Source organism: Talpa occidentalis, unplaced genomic scaffold (genome assembly GCF_014898055.3).
Source record: "Talpa occidentalis isolate TD23 unplaced genomic scaffold, MPIMG_talOcc4v2.1 talOcc4.7, whole genome shotgun sequence".
NCBI lineage: Eukaryota > Metazoa > Chordata > Mammalia > Eulipotyphla > Talpidae > Talpa > Talpa occidentalis.
The window spans coordinates 106,078,635-106,096,063 of NW_023605083.1; the positions used below are offsets into that span (position 1 = coordinate 106,078,635).

The window sequence follows — 17,429 nt, forward strand, 5'->3', positions numbered from 1 at the left end:
TCAGGGTTCTTTGTGTAGTGTGGTATTAGTGATCATATGTTATGCATGTTATTCCTGGGAAAAACAATGGTGCCACCAAAATGTCAGTATCTTGGTCCTGCTTTTATAGTACTTTATTAACAGAACCCCAGACTGGATGTCATTTTTGTTTGCTTGCTTTCTTTCCTATCTTAACTTTATTTGACTCTTAAGACCTTCCAAATAGAAATAAAAGGTTTGCTCATTTTAGGATAATGTAGTCTACTCTTATTAAAAATACATAGACCTGGGCCTCCCTGGTGCCGCAGGTGGTTGAGCACCATGCTTTGGAGCTGTCTGCAGCCTCTTCAGCGAGGATTCAATCCTGGCCAGCCAGCGAGAATCCCACATGGCGAAGCAGACCTCTCCTGTCTCACCTGCTGCTCAGCAGTATAAAAAAAAAAAAACATAGACCTGGGCCTCCCTGGTGGTGTAGGCAGTTGAGTGCCGCACTGTGAAGCTGTCCGCAGCCTCTGCAGCACGGGTTCGATCCCGGCCAGCCAGGGACAATCCCACATGGCGAGGCAGACCTCTCCTTGCGTCTGCTGTTCCCCTCAGCAGTGCTTTTGTTCCATCTGCCTGTTCTGCTCCCCACTCTGTCTCTGGTGAATCCTCTCACCCTCCCAACCTTCTGGCCTGTACCCCAGCTCTTATATAAATAAAATAATAATATTTATACAAATTAGTAAGGAGAATGGAACAGGAAGGGAGCAGGATGTCTATGATAAGCTAAGGACTAAAGAGGTTTCATAACAATTTCAAATAAAACCCATATGAGTAGTAAAAAAAAAAAAAAGCAGTGATTGGAGAGGGAATCATGTGAGGATTCAGAACTGAAAATCTCACGAAATCATACCCTTAAAATAATACCTTCTGACAGGTTTTCAGGGGCTACAATGAATCCACTAGCCAAGAAACTTTGCTTTTCAACTTGTAAAACCCACCCATTTTTATTTCTCTTTAACCCTTTCACCCAGCTTACATTTCTGATGGACAAGTTTACAAATTATCAGTAAGTTTAGTTTGCTATGGTGAATGTGATTTCTTTTTAAAAATAAAAAAGTGAAATGTCAATTTCACAGATAATTCAAAGCAGCTCATCAAAAATTTGGTTTGTGCTAAAACTGGCTGCTTATTACCTTTTCTGCTTACAGAAATAGTGGAAATATAGTCATTGATACACTTGCTTTAAATTCTAGGGTGATTTTTAAGAGTTTTACATCTGCTTCTCCTGTCATTTTGTGAAATTGACTTTAGTTTTATTGGTGGCATGTCTTTAAAAAACATTAAATACAAGGATTCTGAATGCTGGACCTCTTTCTAAAATTTCCCTAATATTAATCGATTTTCCTATGTTGGTAAATTGGTTAAATATCTAAGATCAGGAGGAAAAATCAATGTCTGTTGTTTTCTGTGCTTTTTCACTTGATAAATCAAATATGTATCATTATATAAGCATAATGTATTTAAAGCCTACATTTTAATGTCAGTTTTAAGAATTGGATTTTGGCTTTAAACATGTGTTTATAGTTTGTATAAATTTGTGGTTCATTTTTAGGGAAAATTAGAATTTTAAAAAGTGGGCAGGGAAATTAAAGCTTGTATTTTATGAGTATCAGTGGCACTTGTATTTTTACAATGTTAGGTTTATTGTTTTCTCTCATTATTGAGCATAGGCTCCTGGATTTTGTGGAAGATTTATTTTTAATTTTACTGTTTTACTTTAACTCGTGCATTTTTGGGTCATATCCTTATGCATTAGTAAATCTATAGTAGAACATAATCAGTCAAAGGAAATTAATTTTATGTTATGCTTATTAAGTATGAATTAAAATAATGAATAATTGAAACCTACCAATAAGTCTAAATTTTATTGTGTCCACTCCCTTTCTGTTTCTATTTAAATGAGGGACTATGAGGACTAAGAAAATAACCATGTAGATCTTAATGGCCAGTATAACATATATGCTCTCTCTATGTTAAAGACAATGAATCTGTATCATTAACATGATCTATATTTTTGTCTCCAACATCATGAGTCAAGAATCTGATTCTGCATTTATCCCAGTATCTGAAACAAATTAAAAACAAGGTTTTTTTTCCGTTGAGGTAGCATTGATTTATGACATTATATATGATTCAGAGGCATAGGATCTCACCTCCTCAGCTGCATGTCCTCACCCCACACTTACCACCATTGCACCCATAACCCTCCACCATAGCCTATTGTGCCCCACTGCCCGGCTTGTAGCCTGGATTCCCGAGTTCCAGAGTTTGTTAGTGGTTTTGTTTTAACGGCCCTTTGTTTTGTTTCTCTGCACTCCACCTACAAATGAAACCATCCAGTATTTTTCTTTTTCCTTGATTTATTTTGCCTAGCATTGTCCCCTCCAGTTCCATCCATGTTGTTGCAAATGTCAAGAGTTCATCATTCTTTACAGCTGAGTAGTATTCCTCTGTGTATGTGCATGCGTGTGTGTGTGTATATGTCTACATATGTTATATGCACATTTTTCTAATTGGCTCCTCTATCCTTGGGTCCTTTAGCTTGTTTCCATAGCTTGGCAATTGTAAATAGGCAGCAGTGAAAATAAGAATGCATATATCCCTTCAAATTAGTGTTTTTGCTTTCTTCATGTAGCATTCTAGGAGTAGAATTGCTGGATCGTATAGTAGATCTATTTTTATTATTTTGAGAAACCTTTATACCGGCTGGACCATCCTACCTTCCCACCAGCAGTGTACAAGGATTCCTTTTTTTTCTAATATCCTCGCCAACAATTGTTTCTGGTCTGGAAGGCCTTTTTTATGGTATTCTATGGACGACCTTCAGACACCATTAGAAAACTGATCATCTGCATCCTAACTTAATGATAACATTACTATAATAATAAAGAATAAAAACCCTGTTAGGACTCATAGGTCCAGATTTTTATCAATGTCTTAACTGAGTCTATTAAATTATTTATGAGAAATACATTAGTATCTTTTCTCTAAAACATAACAAATATTTCTTATAAGAATTCTTTCAATAACCCCATTCTTGGGATAGCACATTTTAAACCAAAGTCTAAATCAAAGCTTTTAAAATTTTAAATAATAGTTCTTATTTATTCAAATCCATTTGAATTTTAATAAATAAAAACCAACTGGGGAGAAACTGCTTCAAAGTGTACCCTTAGCCACATGCTTTGCAAATAGTACTTGAGCAAGACCACTTGGTATCTAACGATATGCTTAAAATGCTTCCTTATGCAGTGTTGTATGTTGTAAATAGCAGTCTTTCATAATACTTTGTTGGTACCTGTGCTTTTTTCCCTAATTGATCACCATGTAAAACATTTTATTGTTAAAGGGTTACTATTTTAATATGGCAACCTTCAGCACCTTCTTATTCCATTTGTTTTTGTTTTTGTTTTTTTAAGATTTATTTAAGCCTACAAGAACTGGGGTACAGGCCAGAGGTGTGTGGGGTGAGAGGATTCACCAGAGACAGAGTAGGGAACAGAACAGGCAGACTGACTGAAATACACTGCTGAGGGGAACAGCGGGTGAGACAGGAGAGGTCTGCTGTGCCATGTGGGTATCTCCCTGGCTGGCTGGACATCAAACTTGTGCTGTGGAGGCTGCGGATAGCTTCATAGTGCTGTCCTTAACCACTTGTGCCACCAGGGAGGCCCCTTATTCGTTGTTTCTTAGCTGGCTGGCTATAGCAAGAAAAAGTCACAAGGGCAGTGTTTTTGGCCACCTGAAGGACCTGGCACTTTCAGGGACATACCACACTAAAGGACATACACTAAAGTGAGCAAATGCAAATGGTACTGTTAGGTGCTCTCAGTTTAATTTTTATTTACTTCTTGATATCACTAGCTTTTTTTAATGTGAAAGCAAATATTTTTCAAAGGGGTATCTGATAAGGTTTAAACAGTGATCAGGCCAGTTAAGGAAAAAGTTCATAAGATTATCCTTGTAATTTTATGTATTATGAACTGTATTATGTGGTTTTCAGTTTAATCTTCCTATTTATTTGTTTATTTTTCTCTCAGGAGAAAACTTTGCAGAATTCAGATCTGCAGGAACAGATGATGGTTTCACTGATTTTAAAACCGCCGACAGTGTATCACCAGTAGAGCCACCAACAAGAGACAAAACGTTCCCAGCAGCCTTCCCCTCAGGAACTGTACAGCAGAAACAACAAGCACAAGTGAAAAATCCTCTGAACTTAGCAGATCTAGATATGTTTTCCTCAGTTAATTGCAGCAGTGAGAAACCATTATCTGTTTCGACCACATTTAGTACATCAAAACCTGTTTCCACACGACCACAACCAGCAGGATCTGCAACAACTATGACAGCATCAGTGTCAGTTAAAACTTCTAGTTTGGCTGATGATTTTGGAGAATTCAACCTTTTTGGGGAATATTCTAGTCCAGCCTCTGCTAGTGAACAGGATGACTTTGCAGATTTTATAGCTTTCAGTAATAGCTCTATTTCATGTGAGCAAAAGGCAGATGACAAATATGATGCCCTTAAAGAGGAAGCAAGTCCTGTTCCTTTAACCAGTAGCTCGAGCAGCACAGTGAAGAGTGGACAAAACTCAGTTGCCATGTCTACCAAATATGATGTCTTCAAACAGCTTTCGCTGGAAGGATCAGGACTAGGTGTTGAAGAACTGAAAGATAGCACCCCTTCAGGAAAAAGTGATGATGATTTTGCTGACTTCCACTCCAATAAATTTTCTTCCATGAACTCTGACAAATCCTTGGGAGAGAAAGCAGTGGCTTTCAGACACACCAAAGAAGACTCTGCTTCGGTGAAGTCCTTGGACCTTCCTTCCATTGGTGGCAGCAGTGTTGGCAAGGAGGACTCTGAAGATGCACTCTCTGTTCAGTTTGACATGAAATTGGCTGATGTGGGAGGAGATCTTAAGCATGTCATGTCTGATAGCTCTTTGGATTTACCAACAGTTAGTGGCCAGCATCCTCCTGCTGCAGGTGAGGAATTGGTGAGATTGCTCTGGTGATGATGATGTAGATTTCAAAGCTGGTTCTGTGGGTGTTGATTTACAACACAGTAAGTCGTTGGCCCTTAACCTTTTTGAATTTCTGATATATGAACCTCTTCATTGCCAGTCCCTTTAACGTTTAACGTCCTGGGTGTTCAATTTGATTCTGTGGAGACTTGGATATATGGTTACCGTGAATACAATGGAACTTAAATTGGTAGCTAAAGTATTTTTATTTTTGAACTCTTAACACTGATTTGGTGTTAGAGGCACATAAAATCTACTGCTAAACGAACCCCACATTGACAGAAATTGCATAGACTTTTGCAGTATTCGTAACGTTCCTTCGTTCCTGGGAGTGAGAGCAGAGTGTTGCCCTCTCCTTTTCTCCTCTTGGGTATATTTGGCTGCTGCCAATATAGTATTGCCTTCAGTTTACAGAAACTGGCTTTGGTTAGGCCAAGAAACTGAAAATGTCCAGCCACTTAGTCTGCCATTTTCCATGTCCTTGCAAGAGAAGAAGAGGGAACGGGACTTCTGTATCGGTGCCCTCTCAGCCAGGGTCTGGCAAGGAGGAGAGTGTGAGTTGTTAGTGGATTCCAGGTACAGATTTCAGTCTTAACTCTATTACCAGAAGTATTGTAGCAAATCTGTAGTTGGTAGAATAGGGTAACTACTAACTTTCTCATAAAATGTTTGAAAATATCTCATAAAGGAGCCCTGTTTAAATTATGTATGGATTTATGTGAAGCAGTTTATTTCCCAAGTCCAACTTCCCGTCATAAAAAGTAGATTCCCAAGTGTCCTAGTTTTTATTTTTTGTTGTTTTTTTGATATGTATATAGAAAGATAAACCTATTTTGTGGCCTTTAACAACGAGAAATATCTCAGTATTACTGTATTCTAGAAAATGTATTATGCCTACGAAGTGTTTGTTGTTTTCTAATAAGAGAGGGACACATAAGACACTTCCAAGTTTACAAATCAGGCAGAAGTTAAAACGTATTAAGGCTTTTGCATATATCAGATTGATAAGTCAGAAAACAAAATTGCATCCATCCTTTGGCTGTTGCAGAGTTGGAGGTATTCTTAAATAGGCTGCTGAGGCGGATCACATTTGCAGACACTTAGCTTGAGAAGGCCCTGTCCTAACACAGTGGGCATCCACAGGTGCCTGGGCCCTGATGCTTTCCTTTCTTTTTTGTACTTTTCCTCAGATGTTTTTCTACCTTTTTTTCCTGCCATTTTTGTGAGAGTGATTTTAGTCCTTTTTTGTGTGTGAGCTGTTTGAGCCACAGCAGTTGGTTGCAAAGTGCTCCATTTTCTGAACAAAATTTTGATTTTGATTTAAAACTCTCATAACATGTGTTCTAGACTTTTGGACTCTGAAGTTATTAATTAGAAGCTATTTTTCTGAAAGTGAATCTATATTCTTTCACAGTGCCAAGCTAGATGTCTTTATGAGTCTAATCCAGGTTTGAGATGTCTTTTTTTTATTTTATTTGGGGAGGGGAGGTTAGTTTTTTGACTCAGCTTATTCTGACTAACCTGTTAAAATGATCTCCTGTGCTCATGTTCTTTTTATGTATGTTTGGAACAGTCCCAGCTTAGAACCTGTAATGTTCAAGGCAAGTCTCTTCAGTGTGAGGATACTCTTAAAAGCAGATTGTTTCCTCCTTTGATCTGTAAACCTTCTGTCAGAAAGGAGCAGTATCCCTTTAGAGCGGTTGTTTAAAGGGGTTGATGTCTGACCAATGAGCTACATTGCTTTTGAGCAAATATATTGTAAGGGTAAATGGTAGGGACTTCTTCAACACAATTTGGTTTTATTTGTCCTGGTGTTGACACAGTATCTCTTGCTCTCTTAGTCTGAGGGTTAAAGGTACTTCTTATTGGAGACATAGTGGACTGATGAAGAAAGAGTAAAACCTAGTAGATTGCTATCTCTGGACCTTAATCCTATTTGGAAACCCTAACTTAACTCTGAAGGGGATACTGTCTCTTTTAACTCTTGCTATAATTCTTTGTATGGAAGGTAGATAATAATAATAACATTGCGCCTAACTCCTCTGCACATTATTATATTTAACCCTTTGAGCACTTGCTGCATTAATTTCAACTAGGCTGCTTTTGTCCCCCCTCTCAATTTATCTCTGCACTGAATCATCATGATGTGCAGTCGTTAAGATCATTGGTTTTGTTGGCAGCAAGTGCTTACCCTCATTTGGGACACTCAAAGAGTCAGCGAGACTTCTCTAGCCAGCTACCTACTGACCTGTAAAGTAGCTCTTCTAAGACATTGAAAAATCTTTGTATTTTATCAATGCCTTTTTTGGGGGGCTGCTTTTCTGATGTCTTTTTTTTTTTTCCAATTTAGACATTTTCTGTGTGAATGTGCCTTTTTGATCTTGCTTTGGTATATTCCTCTGCAAATACTGATCTGCATGCTTATTCTGATTACTTCTTTTTCAGCTCTTCTGTACCACTCTCTTTTGTGATCTGTAAGTCCTATGTTAATAAATAATTCTTTGGCCTATTTTGAAAGTGTGGGGATGTGTGTAATTTGTACTTTTTCAGGTTATACCTATTCCACGTCAAGTTTAAAGCAGTAGCATTTCCTGAAAGAAGAGGGTTTTTTCCCATTTTGTTTCCTCAAACAGCTTTCTACTAAGACAGTATTGGTACATTTTAACTTTTTCCTTTCATAATTCCATTGATATGAATTCATAATTTGTCGTTGAATTAAACATAACTTTAAAAAAAATGTAAATCTTATGCTACTTAAAGCATAGTATACATGAGAACATTTTCCCCAGTTCCTTCTAGTAGAACCTGTCTGCATTTTGTAAAGAGAGGGATAAGGTAAGGAAGATGACCTAAGTTGAGCGTCGGAGAAAGAGAGGCACACATCTGTTAATAACTGGCTTTAAAATAAATCATCAAATAATATTGAGATGCACTTCTAGCCATATAATTGTAAACTGAATTTAAATTGATCATCTCTTTAATGGAAAGGCTTCAGTGTTAATATCAGGAAGTCTTCAGGACTGAATTTGATTTGAGTTGAAATTGGGCACTCCATCCTCTAAATTATAAAGTACATTATCTTTCCAGTTTCAGAATTTATTATGAAGCCTCCTTCAGTCATACAGTCCATAAATCAACTTCTTTAAATGACTAGAGGATGTCTCAGAGAAAATAAGCTTTAGACCATTAAACTAATAAGCTTTAAAACTCATTTAACTTTTTTAACTCATTTAAACCAATAAGCTTTAAACCATTGCTTTTTAAAAAACAGTTCTAGAAGGACGCACGAAAATTGGCTTTGACGTATGCCAAATTTAGGAAAGTTTTTTTCTGTTGTAGAATATAATAATAGTTAAAAACTGAGAATGGTATTGTTTTTTATCAGAAACCCAAGACCAATAAAATCCTTTGGGACAAAAGAGTTATTTCGATGTTTTTAAATTTGTTTTTTTATATTTTGAGGCTTTAATTCATTGTTCTTTTTCAAAATTTGAGGAAGAGAGGAAATTAAACCGTGGAAGATGAGGATTTTATTTTAAATAGGATTCCTGAGAGCTCACTGATAATATCTGAAATATGCCATTTGAGAAAAAGAGTTGCATATTGAGGTTTAGATTAACTCTAAGAAAAGCTGAGCCTGCCGTTCAAAATACCGTCTTTTCCAGAGCATCATGCACTTTTGAAAGTTGAATGCTTGGTTTCGAAAATCTCGTTTAAATGCATTATGTTTTCATTACAATGTTTGCTGCTAAGAAATTTGGAAGAAAGATCTATAAGACATGTACAAGAACGTGTAAGGCTAACCGTGTGGTGGCTTTGGCTAAGGAATTCCTTTATCAGCAGAATTATCTAATGCTTAACTGGTCCTTGCCGGAACTATATTATTTCAGCTCAGTTCTGCATTTACTTGAGCAAGCTGCAGAAAATATCTGAATACAACTGTGTGTAAAACATAATTGCATTCACAAGTTGAGCAGTTGTTCAGTGTGACTTTACTTTTAGGGAAGTAGTTTTAATAATAATATAAACTTGTGACACATACTTAAAGAACTCTATGCTATAGGTTAAAACAAAGGGAAAAAACAGTTTCGTTTACTGCCAATGCTAAGTAAGATACAGCTAGCGCTTGACTTCATACGTAAGTGCCTGAGAAATTACACAAATGTATTTACATTCTACAATCACTTTATTGTTCACAGTAAAATCTCTGCTGATTTTTTTAAAGTAGCAAATGATTATGAGGGGGACACACAATCTCAAAAGAAGCTGGTTTGTGCTAAAATGACTCAAAGAATCAAATGATTTTTAAGAGTTGCTTCTAGCTCTTAGTTCTAATATCAATAGACTGCTTTTGGTAAGGTGTTTGGGGAAGTGATGCCAGAGCAGCTTTGAGAGCACAGCAGAGTCATAAGCACAGAAGGGTCTTCCGAGTGCTGCCCCCTTCTTTGCGTGACCAAGAGACCCCCATTGTAATTGCCCTCCTCTGTGCTCCTTTGGTGTTTTGTTGTTGTTGCTTTTTAATGAGATTTTTTAAATGACCACAAGTAGTCCCGCTGACACCATTCCTTGGCCTTCCAGTCTCCTCTGACTTAAAATATTCACAGGATTGTCACTTTTCTTTATTGAACTTAAAGCACTGTATAGAAACCCAAAGATGCTTACAGGTAGTGTGGATATAATTAAAGCCTTAGATTTTGGAGTCAGTACAAATGAAAATGGGAGGTTTCTATACAGATTAGAAAACATCAGAAGGCATCGTACAACCTGTCATGCTCACACTGATCACTTTCATTCCTGTTTTCCTCCACAGCGCCTATCAAGGTGTTTGAGACTCACAGGACTCAACCTGAGACCAGGATTTCTAGTTAGTCAATGTTGTGAATATGACTGATTTCTGAAGGTAGAGTAGAGCCAGTGATGGAAAAAAGTTGAAAAGTGTATTTTTGGTAAATGAAGTTTGGGTTAAATCAGTACTTGGAAACAAAGAGATTTCCTTAGTTCAACGAACATTTTTATTGATATGTAAGACACTAGAAATATTGGAATTTGAATATGTTTCTCTTTTTTCCTTTTCCCAAAAGCCAGTGACTCTTGATCACCTAGGTATATGCTGAGGGCTTTAGAAAGTGTCCAGGGAATCAGCATGGCCTTCTGTATCCTGGAGTGGCAGCTCACATTCTTTGTTCCAAGAAACACCTTGTTTTTGTGTACAACATCCATTCAGAAGGGATTTGAATAGAGGTTATGGGAGAGACTGATAGGGTTACTTGCCAACATAAGCAGGAAACCCATGTCTTGATTTGAAATCCATGATGGAAACCAGATTGTATAGTTTATTCCTTTGGCCTCTTTAATAGCACATTGTTGGTTGCAAACAAATACTTGTATTAAAGCACACAATTTGGCATATGATCTGTGTGCAGTTGCTGTTCAAGCCAGCACAGCGTACAAGCTCTCCGGCAGGGTTGGAGGAAATACAGTAGTGGTAATTCTTTGTTCATTTTGTTGCTCCCATTCTCGATTTTTCTTTTTCTTTCACAATTTTCAGAATTCAGCTATCAAAGTGAAAACCCGTCTGTAGTAACTTTCAGTGATCACAAAATAAAATGTGGGCTATTCCATATTATTCCTGCCGGGACTTCCATCACTTATGTTGTAGGTCTTACAGGATCTTGAATATTTTTAAGATCATCATACAGTAATGCATTTAATTTGCCCAGAAAGCACACCTCTGTTAACATGGGAAATAAGGTGTTTTCTCATTTAACCTACCCTCAGGGAACTGATTTACTATATTTTTCTTAGAAAATGACTTATTAGTACTCACCATGCCAGGAAATACTACTCTCTTTATTTTGCTTATAAATGCTAAGGTTTAGAATGCAGTGTTCTCACATCCTTGTGTGATATCAGCTTTAGTACTTATGTGTTCAAATGAACTGTTTTTTTAGTAAATGTTTTTAACTATCGCTGCCAATCAATAAGCAAAGTAAAGTGTAAAAATTAACCTTGAGGCTTGATTTTAGTATATCTTGAATAGTTACTCTTTTTAATAGGTATGATTTATTTTAAGTCTTTCATTCTTTCAGTCTCTGGTCATTTCTGTGAGTTGTTTCGAAAGGCAAAATGCTAGGCTTATCATTTTTAGTAAAAAATAAAATTTGTTGGAGACTTATAGTGTTATAGAAATACTTAAAATCTCTTCAGCTAAGGTGATCCCTTATTGCTTAGAATGCCTTTTACCTGATTATATTGCAATCAGTTCTGTTTTTAAAAATTCTTTTTGTCTTTGTGCACAAGGGGCCTTTTTATTGCCATAGCAACTTGGTTGTGATGTTTGAACTAAAGCTTAACTTTTCGTTAGATTTATCTTTGGTCTCTAGGAAAATTGCTACCCTTTTAGTAGATGACATTCTGGAAGTAGTTTGTGATACAGCTTCCCCAAAAAAGCTTTCTGTAGGATCACATAAAAAAAATCCATGTTGTAAAACATCCTTCTGAATGCATATAACCCTTGAAGACTAGTCTTGTGTTTAACTGAAATTTCACCTCCTTTTTAGTCTTTTAGTCAAGGCACCTTAAGACCCCTTTAAATAGTGGGGAAAACAAAACACTATTACTAGAGACTAAGGAAGGGTTTTGCCTAAAGCCTGGTTTCGTCCATTCTAAACTTACACTTTTTTTTGCCTGCATCTTTTCCCCCCTCCTCTTTAATGAGCTGAATTGAAGGGGGTACCATTTAAATTACAGAATTTTAAAATACAGTGTTGTTCTGTGAAAGAGATGTACTCTTGCCAAGTTGGCTTTTTTTTTTTTTTTTTTTTTTTTTTGGGGTATATCCGGATTTTCCATTTTTGTTATTTAGTCCCTTTTCCTAATAGGATTGAAGAGGGAGAGAGAGATTTAGGATATACTCTTAGAAGAACTATGGGAAAGTTTAACTCTGAAAACAATTCTCAGAGAAAGAGAAAAAACAACCTAGAGTTGGTTCATTTGTTGACTTAGGTATGAAAATCTGGGTCACAAACATTTTGAGCATTTTTCTTATAAACCATGTTTGTGGTTGTCATAGAGGAGACTTGCGTACAGTCTCATACAGTGACTGAAATGAAATTCAACACAAGTTTGCAGGCTGAAAGCACAGGGGAGCTGAAAGGATACTTCTCTATACCTATATAATCCAGCCTCCACTAGTGCTGCTTCTTGAAAATGGGCAAGAAACTTGTTCCCTAGTAAGACCACTAAAATGATGAGTTGACTTTGCACTTTCCCTGTGAGGTAATTCCATTTTAGGCCTCAAAGCAGCAACTAAATGTCAAATTTAGCTGGTAGCAACTATGTTCATGCTCAGCAGAGGCTAAGCCAGGCAGTGCACACTCATTATCAGGTCATTGTCACAGCACAGCCCTTCCAAGTACAAGGTCTCCTCCTTTACAGATAAGCCGACTGAGGCTAAAAGATGTTCAGTAACTTGTGGCAGAGCTGGGAGTTGAACCCAGGTCTAAATTAAAAAACGTAACCTCATTTCTGCTCTTCTATGCTACCTCTGAAGTTATTTAAACATACATTAAGAATGCTTTGTAAAATGGACCTTCTACCCCAGCATTTTTTCCTTTTTCTTCTTTCTTTTTTTTTTTTTTTAAGATTTATTTGTGCATACCAGAGCTGGGGTACAGGCCAGAGATACAGGGAGTGAGAGGATTCACCAGAGACAGCATAGGGAACAGAACAGGCAGATTGACCCAAGTACACTGCTGAGGGGAAGCAATGGACGAGTCAGGAGAGGTCTGCTGCGCCATGTGGGTTGCTCCCTGGCAGGCTAGGGATCGAACTCATGCTGCAAAGGCTGCGGATTGCTTCATAGTGCGGTGCTTACCCCCTTGCACACCAGGGAGGCCCTCTCTTTTGTTTGTTTTTTTAAATGAGGGACTGACACCTAGAGGAAAAGCAAGAACCCAACAGGATCCAGACCTATGGTTCTGTTTTTTTAGGGGCTAAAAGTAAATTAGATTGATCTTTCTTTCCTCATACGTCACAGCAATATGATGTCTATATGACCAAAATAACAACTAGGTAAGTAATTACTTACTTAATTAAAATCTCATGTTTGGCCTTTTTGAAGACAAAAGCTCCTTATAATTGATTAAAAAATGATGTTATTTTCACTTTAGTTTTGAGAAATTGTCAATTTTTTTTGTCATGTATGTTTCATATGATGTTTTAAAGGAACATTTTCCAACAAAGTCAAGGCAGAAGAAACCTGTTTTAGGTAGGAAATATTTAAGTACTTTTTTAAGTTTATAAGTGAACAGTTAAATAACCCTAATCTTATATCAAGAATATATATATTGGTAGATGAACCTTCTATCTTTTTTTAGTAAATTTTATATCCAAAGATTCTTTCTAATGAAACATAAATGTCAACTCAAGTATGATGTGGGTTTTTAAAGATCAGATTTTATAGTCCAACTTTAATTTTAGTACAAACTCTAAATTTAGTTAACTCCATCATAACATAAAACTGGTCAAATATGCTAGACATTTGCAGAGTTTAGGGCACTTTGCCTGAATTGTGAACTCGCCTCTAATTGTAGGGTCTTATTTCCCTTTCAGATATAGAGGACTTAAAGTATGCTGCTTTTGGAACCTACAGTAGCAATTTTGCAGTGAGCACACTTACAAGCTATGACTGGTCAGACAGGGACGATGCGTCTCAGGGCAGAAAACTCTCTCCATTTGTCCTCTCAGCAGGAAGCGGATCCTCCTCAGCTGCTTCAGTTCTTCAAAAGAAAGAGACTTCATTTGGCAGTTCTGAAAACATCACCATGACATCTCTCTCCAAGGTAACAACTTTTGCCATCGAAGATGTGCTTCCAGAGGCTGCCTTTCCAGCATTTGCCAATTTTAAAGATGCGACTCCTCAGACCACTGAGCAAAAGGAATGTGAAAGCAGGGACAGTAGAGATTTCACAAGGCAGGACTTGCCTGCTGCTGAACAGAATCAAGAAGCTGTGTGTCCAAGCCCAGCTTCCAGCAGCGCTTCCTATGATACCCCCAAAGAATGTTCAGATGACTTTGGAGAGTTTCAAAGTGAAAAGCCCAAAATCAGCAAATTTGACTTTTTAGTGGCCAATTCACAAAGCAAAATGAAATCCAGTGAAGAAATGATCAGAAGTGAGCTGGCAACTTTTGACCTTTCTGTCCAAGGTGAGTAGCTTTCAACGTAGATTTTGCTGTCAGTTTGTTCACTGAGATGTTCCTTTTTAAGAATAAAAAGTTGGTCCCTGGTTTAGAAGGAAGTAGCTTTTCTGATATCTGGAATTACTGTCTGTTACAGATAGCTATAAGAAAGGTTTCCCTGAGACTGAACTGAAATTAAGCCTCTCTCAGATAACTGCGTGGGGGCTAAAAACAAGCATGGCACACGATCTGTTCATTAGCTTGTTTGGTTAGAGGTGCATTGTGTTAAAAGAGCTGGGGAAATGGACTTGATCCATTTGTAGGCAAGTCAGCTTTGCTTGTGTTCCTTGGCTGCACACTGTTTCTTTTAATCCAAACATTGCGACGGGGTAACTGGATCTAGACCCAGTCTGCAGACCTGTTTTAATTGACCCACCAAAAAAAAGCTTTCTAATATGTGAAGCAACTGCCAATACGTAAAAGTCATGAGATTTCATGTTCTGGGTTTCCAGTTTTTTTGAAAAGTCATATCTGGCTACAGTAGGCCTGAATTCTTGGCAATCAGCTGGAGCTGAGTAGCAGTACATTGAGTGTGCTCGCCCCAAGGTCACAGTCTCCCCATCTTCCTTTCTCCAACTGACCTCCAACTGCCTGTTGTCTGAAGACATTTGAGTTTGCCCCTTCTGTTTTAATCCCGTCCTAATAGAGGAATCACTGGCTGCTTTTAGATTCAGGGAGTATGTAGAAGCTCAGTGCAAATCTATAAAACCTAGAAAAACAGTGCAACTTTTCTGCATTGATATTGAGAAGGGCATTTTTGTCCTCTAGACTCCAGTGATTCTGGATGTAGAATTATAAGAGAATGTGACCGGAGAAGAGAATTGGAGAAAATTACAGGCAGGGAAACCAAGCAGGAAAGAACAGTTGAAAGGGTTTCGCATGTGGCTTTCTAAACAGGATGGGTGAGGATCCTGCTTATGGCCGCCTCATGACATAAACATAAAGAAGAGGGTCACGTTAGCAAGGAAGAGCCTCTCCTTGAACTAAGCTGAGTAATCAAAACCTTTGGTTGTGCCATCCTTTTCTCCCAGGATCACACAAGAGGAGTTTGAGCCTTGGTGATAAAGAAATAAGCCGTTCTTCCCCTTCGCCTGCTTTGGAGCAACCTTTCAGAGACCGTTCCAACACTCTTAGTGAGAAGCCGGCTCTGCCTGTCATCCGTGACAAGTACAAAGATCTGACCGGAGAGGTGGAGGTGAGTGGGGTGCTTTTCCACAGGAGGCAAGTAAAAGACCAGCTGAGCACTGAGGGTCTCATGGCAAAATGTTTGCAGTTTTCACGTGAGCAGCAGGAAATCACAAGGCACCAGGCATAAAATAAGCAGTTAAAATGAGAGAATGGTGATACTAACCCTGGATGAAAATACCTCGCAGATGTGTCACCCACTAAAAGTGGTTCACGGGACTTCACGAGGATTGAGGGAGTGCTTTGAAGAATTCTTTTTGAGCACTTAGACCTTGTCATCTTAGTGAATGTGAAAGTATCACAGTAGAGAAGAGGCGGGCAGTGTTCTGGATCTCACTGCTCGCTACATCCTCGTCCATGCTTGCTTCCTGCTACAGCCATGCTGAACCTCCCTCTCACCCTTTCCTCATCATGCACGTACACACACGACATCAGACCTGCCGGGCGAGAGATAGGCTTTGGTACCAGCTCTTGTGCTAGACACCTGGGTGGGGAGAATCGTTGCTGAAATTCTTACCGTTGCAGAACAAATGAGGCAACATTTGCAGAGAGAAGCAGCTACAAAACATTTCCCTTGGGTTCACAAGTCATGAGCTTGAGAGTTGTACCTGTTACTGATTTTTTTTTTTTTTTTTAGATTTATTTTTTTATTTATACAAGCAGTGGGTACAGTCAGAAGCGCGGGAGGGTGAGAGAATTCACCAGAGCCAGAGCGGGGAGCAGAGCAGGCAGAAGGACCGAAGTACACTGCTGAGGGCAGCAGATGGGCGGCAGGAGAGGTCTGCGCGCCATGTGGGACCCTCCTCTGGTGGCCGGGGAGCAGCCGGGGATCGAACCGGCGCTGCAGAGGCTGCGGGCAGCTTCGCAACCCAGAGCTCAACCGCTGTGCCACCGGGGAGGCCCCCTGTTACTGATTTTAATAATCACTTAGTGGGATCAAACGATGAACTATGTTTGAACTAGAGTGATCTTGATGAAAGGGAAAGTCTTCCGGTGCTCTTCAAATTGACAGAAGTCATTAGTACAGGATTCCCAGCCTGCCTGATTAACCCAGTTCTTTTTATAAAATTCACAGGAGAATGAGAGATACGCATATGAGTGGCAGAGATGTCTGAGAAGTGCCCTAGAAGTGAGTATGCTTAGTGTACGAGTTTTCTTGGGTCATTTTGCCGCCGCCTTGGTTCATTTTAATGGACAGAGGCAGGGTTGAGCACCCCATCTTTAAGGTTTTGTGCAAAATGAAGCTTTCTAGAGAGTGACCATCTGAAGTGAGGCATCTGTCACATTTATGATGGCCAACGCTGGCTCCCATGTCAGCTGTGCCCTTGCCTATCACTGTGTTTAAGGTAGAACAAAATGATATGAGTAACTCTGCCTAAATTAAAATGATATTCAAGCTCAAGAGCCTCTGTCTTTTCCAAAGAAATGGAGAATTCCTTCTTCAAGGTTAAAACTAAATTCTCAGGCTTGTTTCAGCATAATCATGTACAGACATCAGTCGGTCATGTTTTTTCACACCTAACTTTCCTGTTGGGTTTTCTAATAGTAAATTGATTTGCAATGACTTTTCTTGATTATATAAGGTGATGTGATTTCATTTCTTATAGGTCATTAAGAAGGCAAATGACACCTTAAATGGAATTAGCAGTAGTTCCGTTTGCACAGAAGTAATTCAGTCAGCTCAAGGCATGGAATATTTATTAGGTATGTTCTTTTATGTATCACTTATTCACAATCACGGCACTGCTGTATTCTCGCTTTTCCCTTTTGTTAAGTATTTTAATCTTAATCTCTCAAGATACATATGACTAAGTAGCATCTGCGTTTGTAGATAAGACACTAAAGTCACAGACAGTGACAACTATTTGATTTAAGATCTTCGTTACTAAGTTTCCCAGTTGTTATTGTACATATACTAACAAAATGTAAAATTACATTTGTGGTACTAGTTTAT

General features: G+C 38.4%; 1 protein-coding gene across 11 annotated transcripts in view; it reads left to right on the forward strand.

Moving 5' to 3' along the window:
• The window catches only part of SYNRG (synergin gamma), a 74,294-nt gene that overhangs the window by 39,772 nt on the left and 17,093 nt on the right, over positions 1-17,429 (forward strand). For all 11 annotated transcript variants that reach the window (XM_054689278.1, XM_037494676.2, XM_037494678.2 and 8 more), the window contains 5 exons: positions 4,065-5,012; positions 13,664-14,257; positions 15,322-15,485; positions 16,551-16,604; positions 17,083-17,179. In XM_054689278.1, coding sequence (XP_054545253.1) covers positions 4,065-5,012; positions 13,664-14,257; positions 15,322-15,485; positions 16,551-16,604; positions 17,083-17,179 — 1,857 coding nt within the window. The remainder of the gene's footprint in view (positions 1-4,064; positions 5,013-13,663; positions 14,258-15,321; positions 15,486-16,550; positions 16,605-17,082; positions 17,180-17,429) is intronic.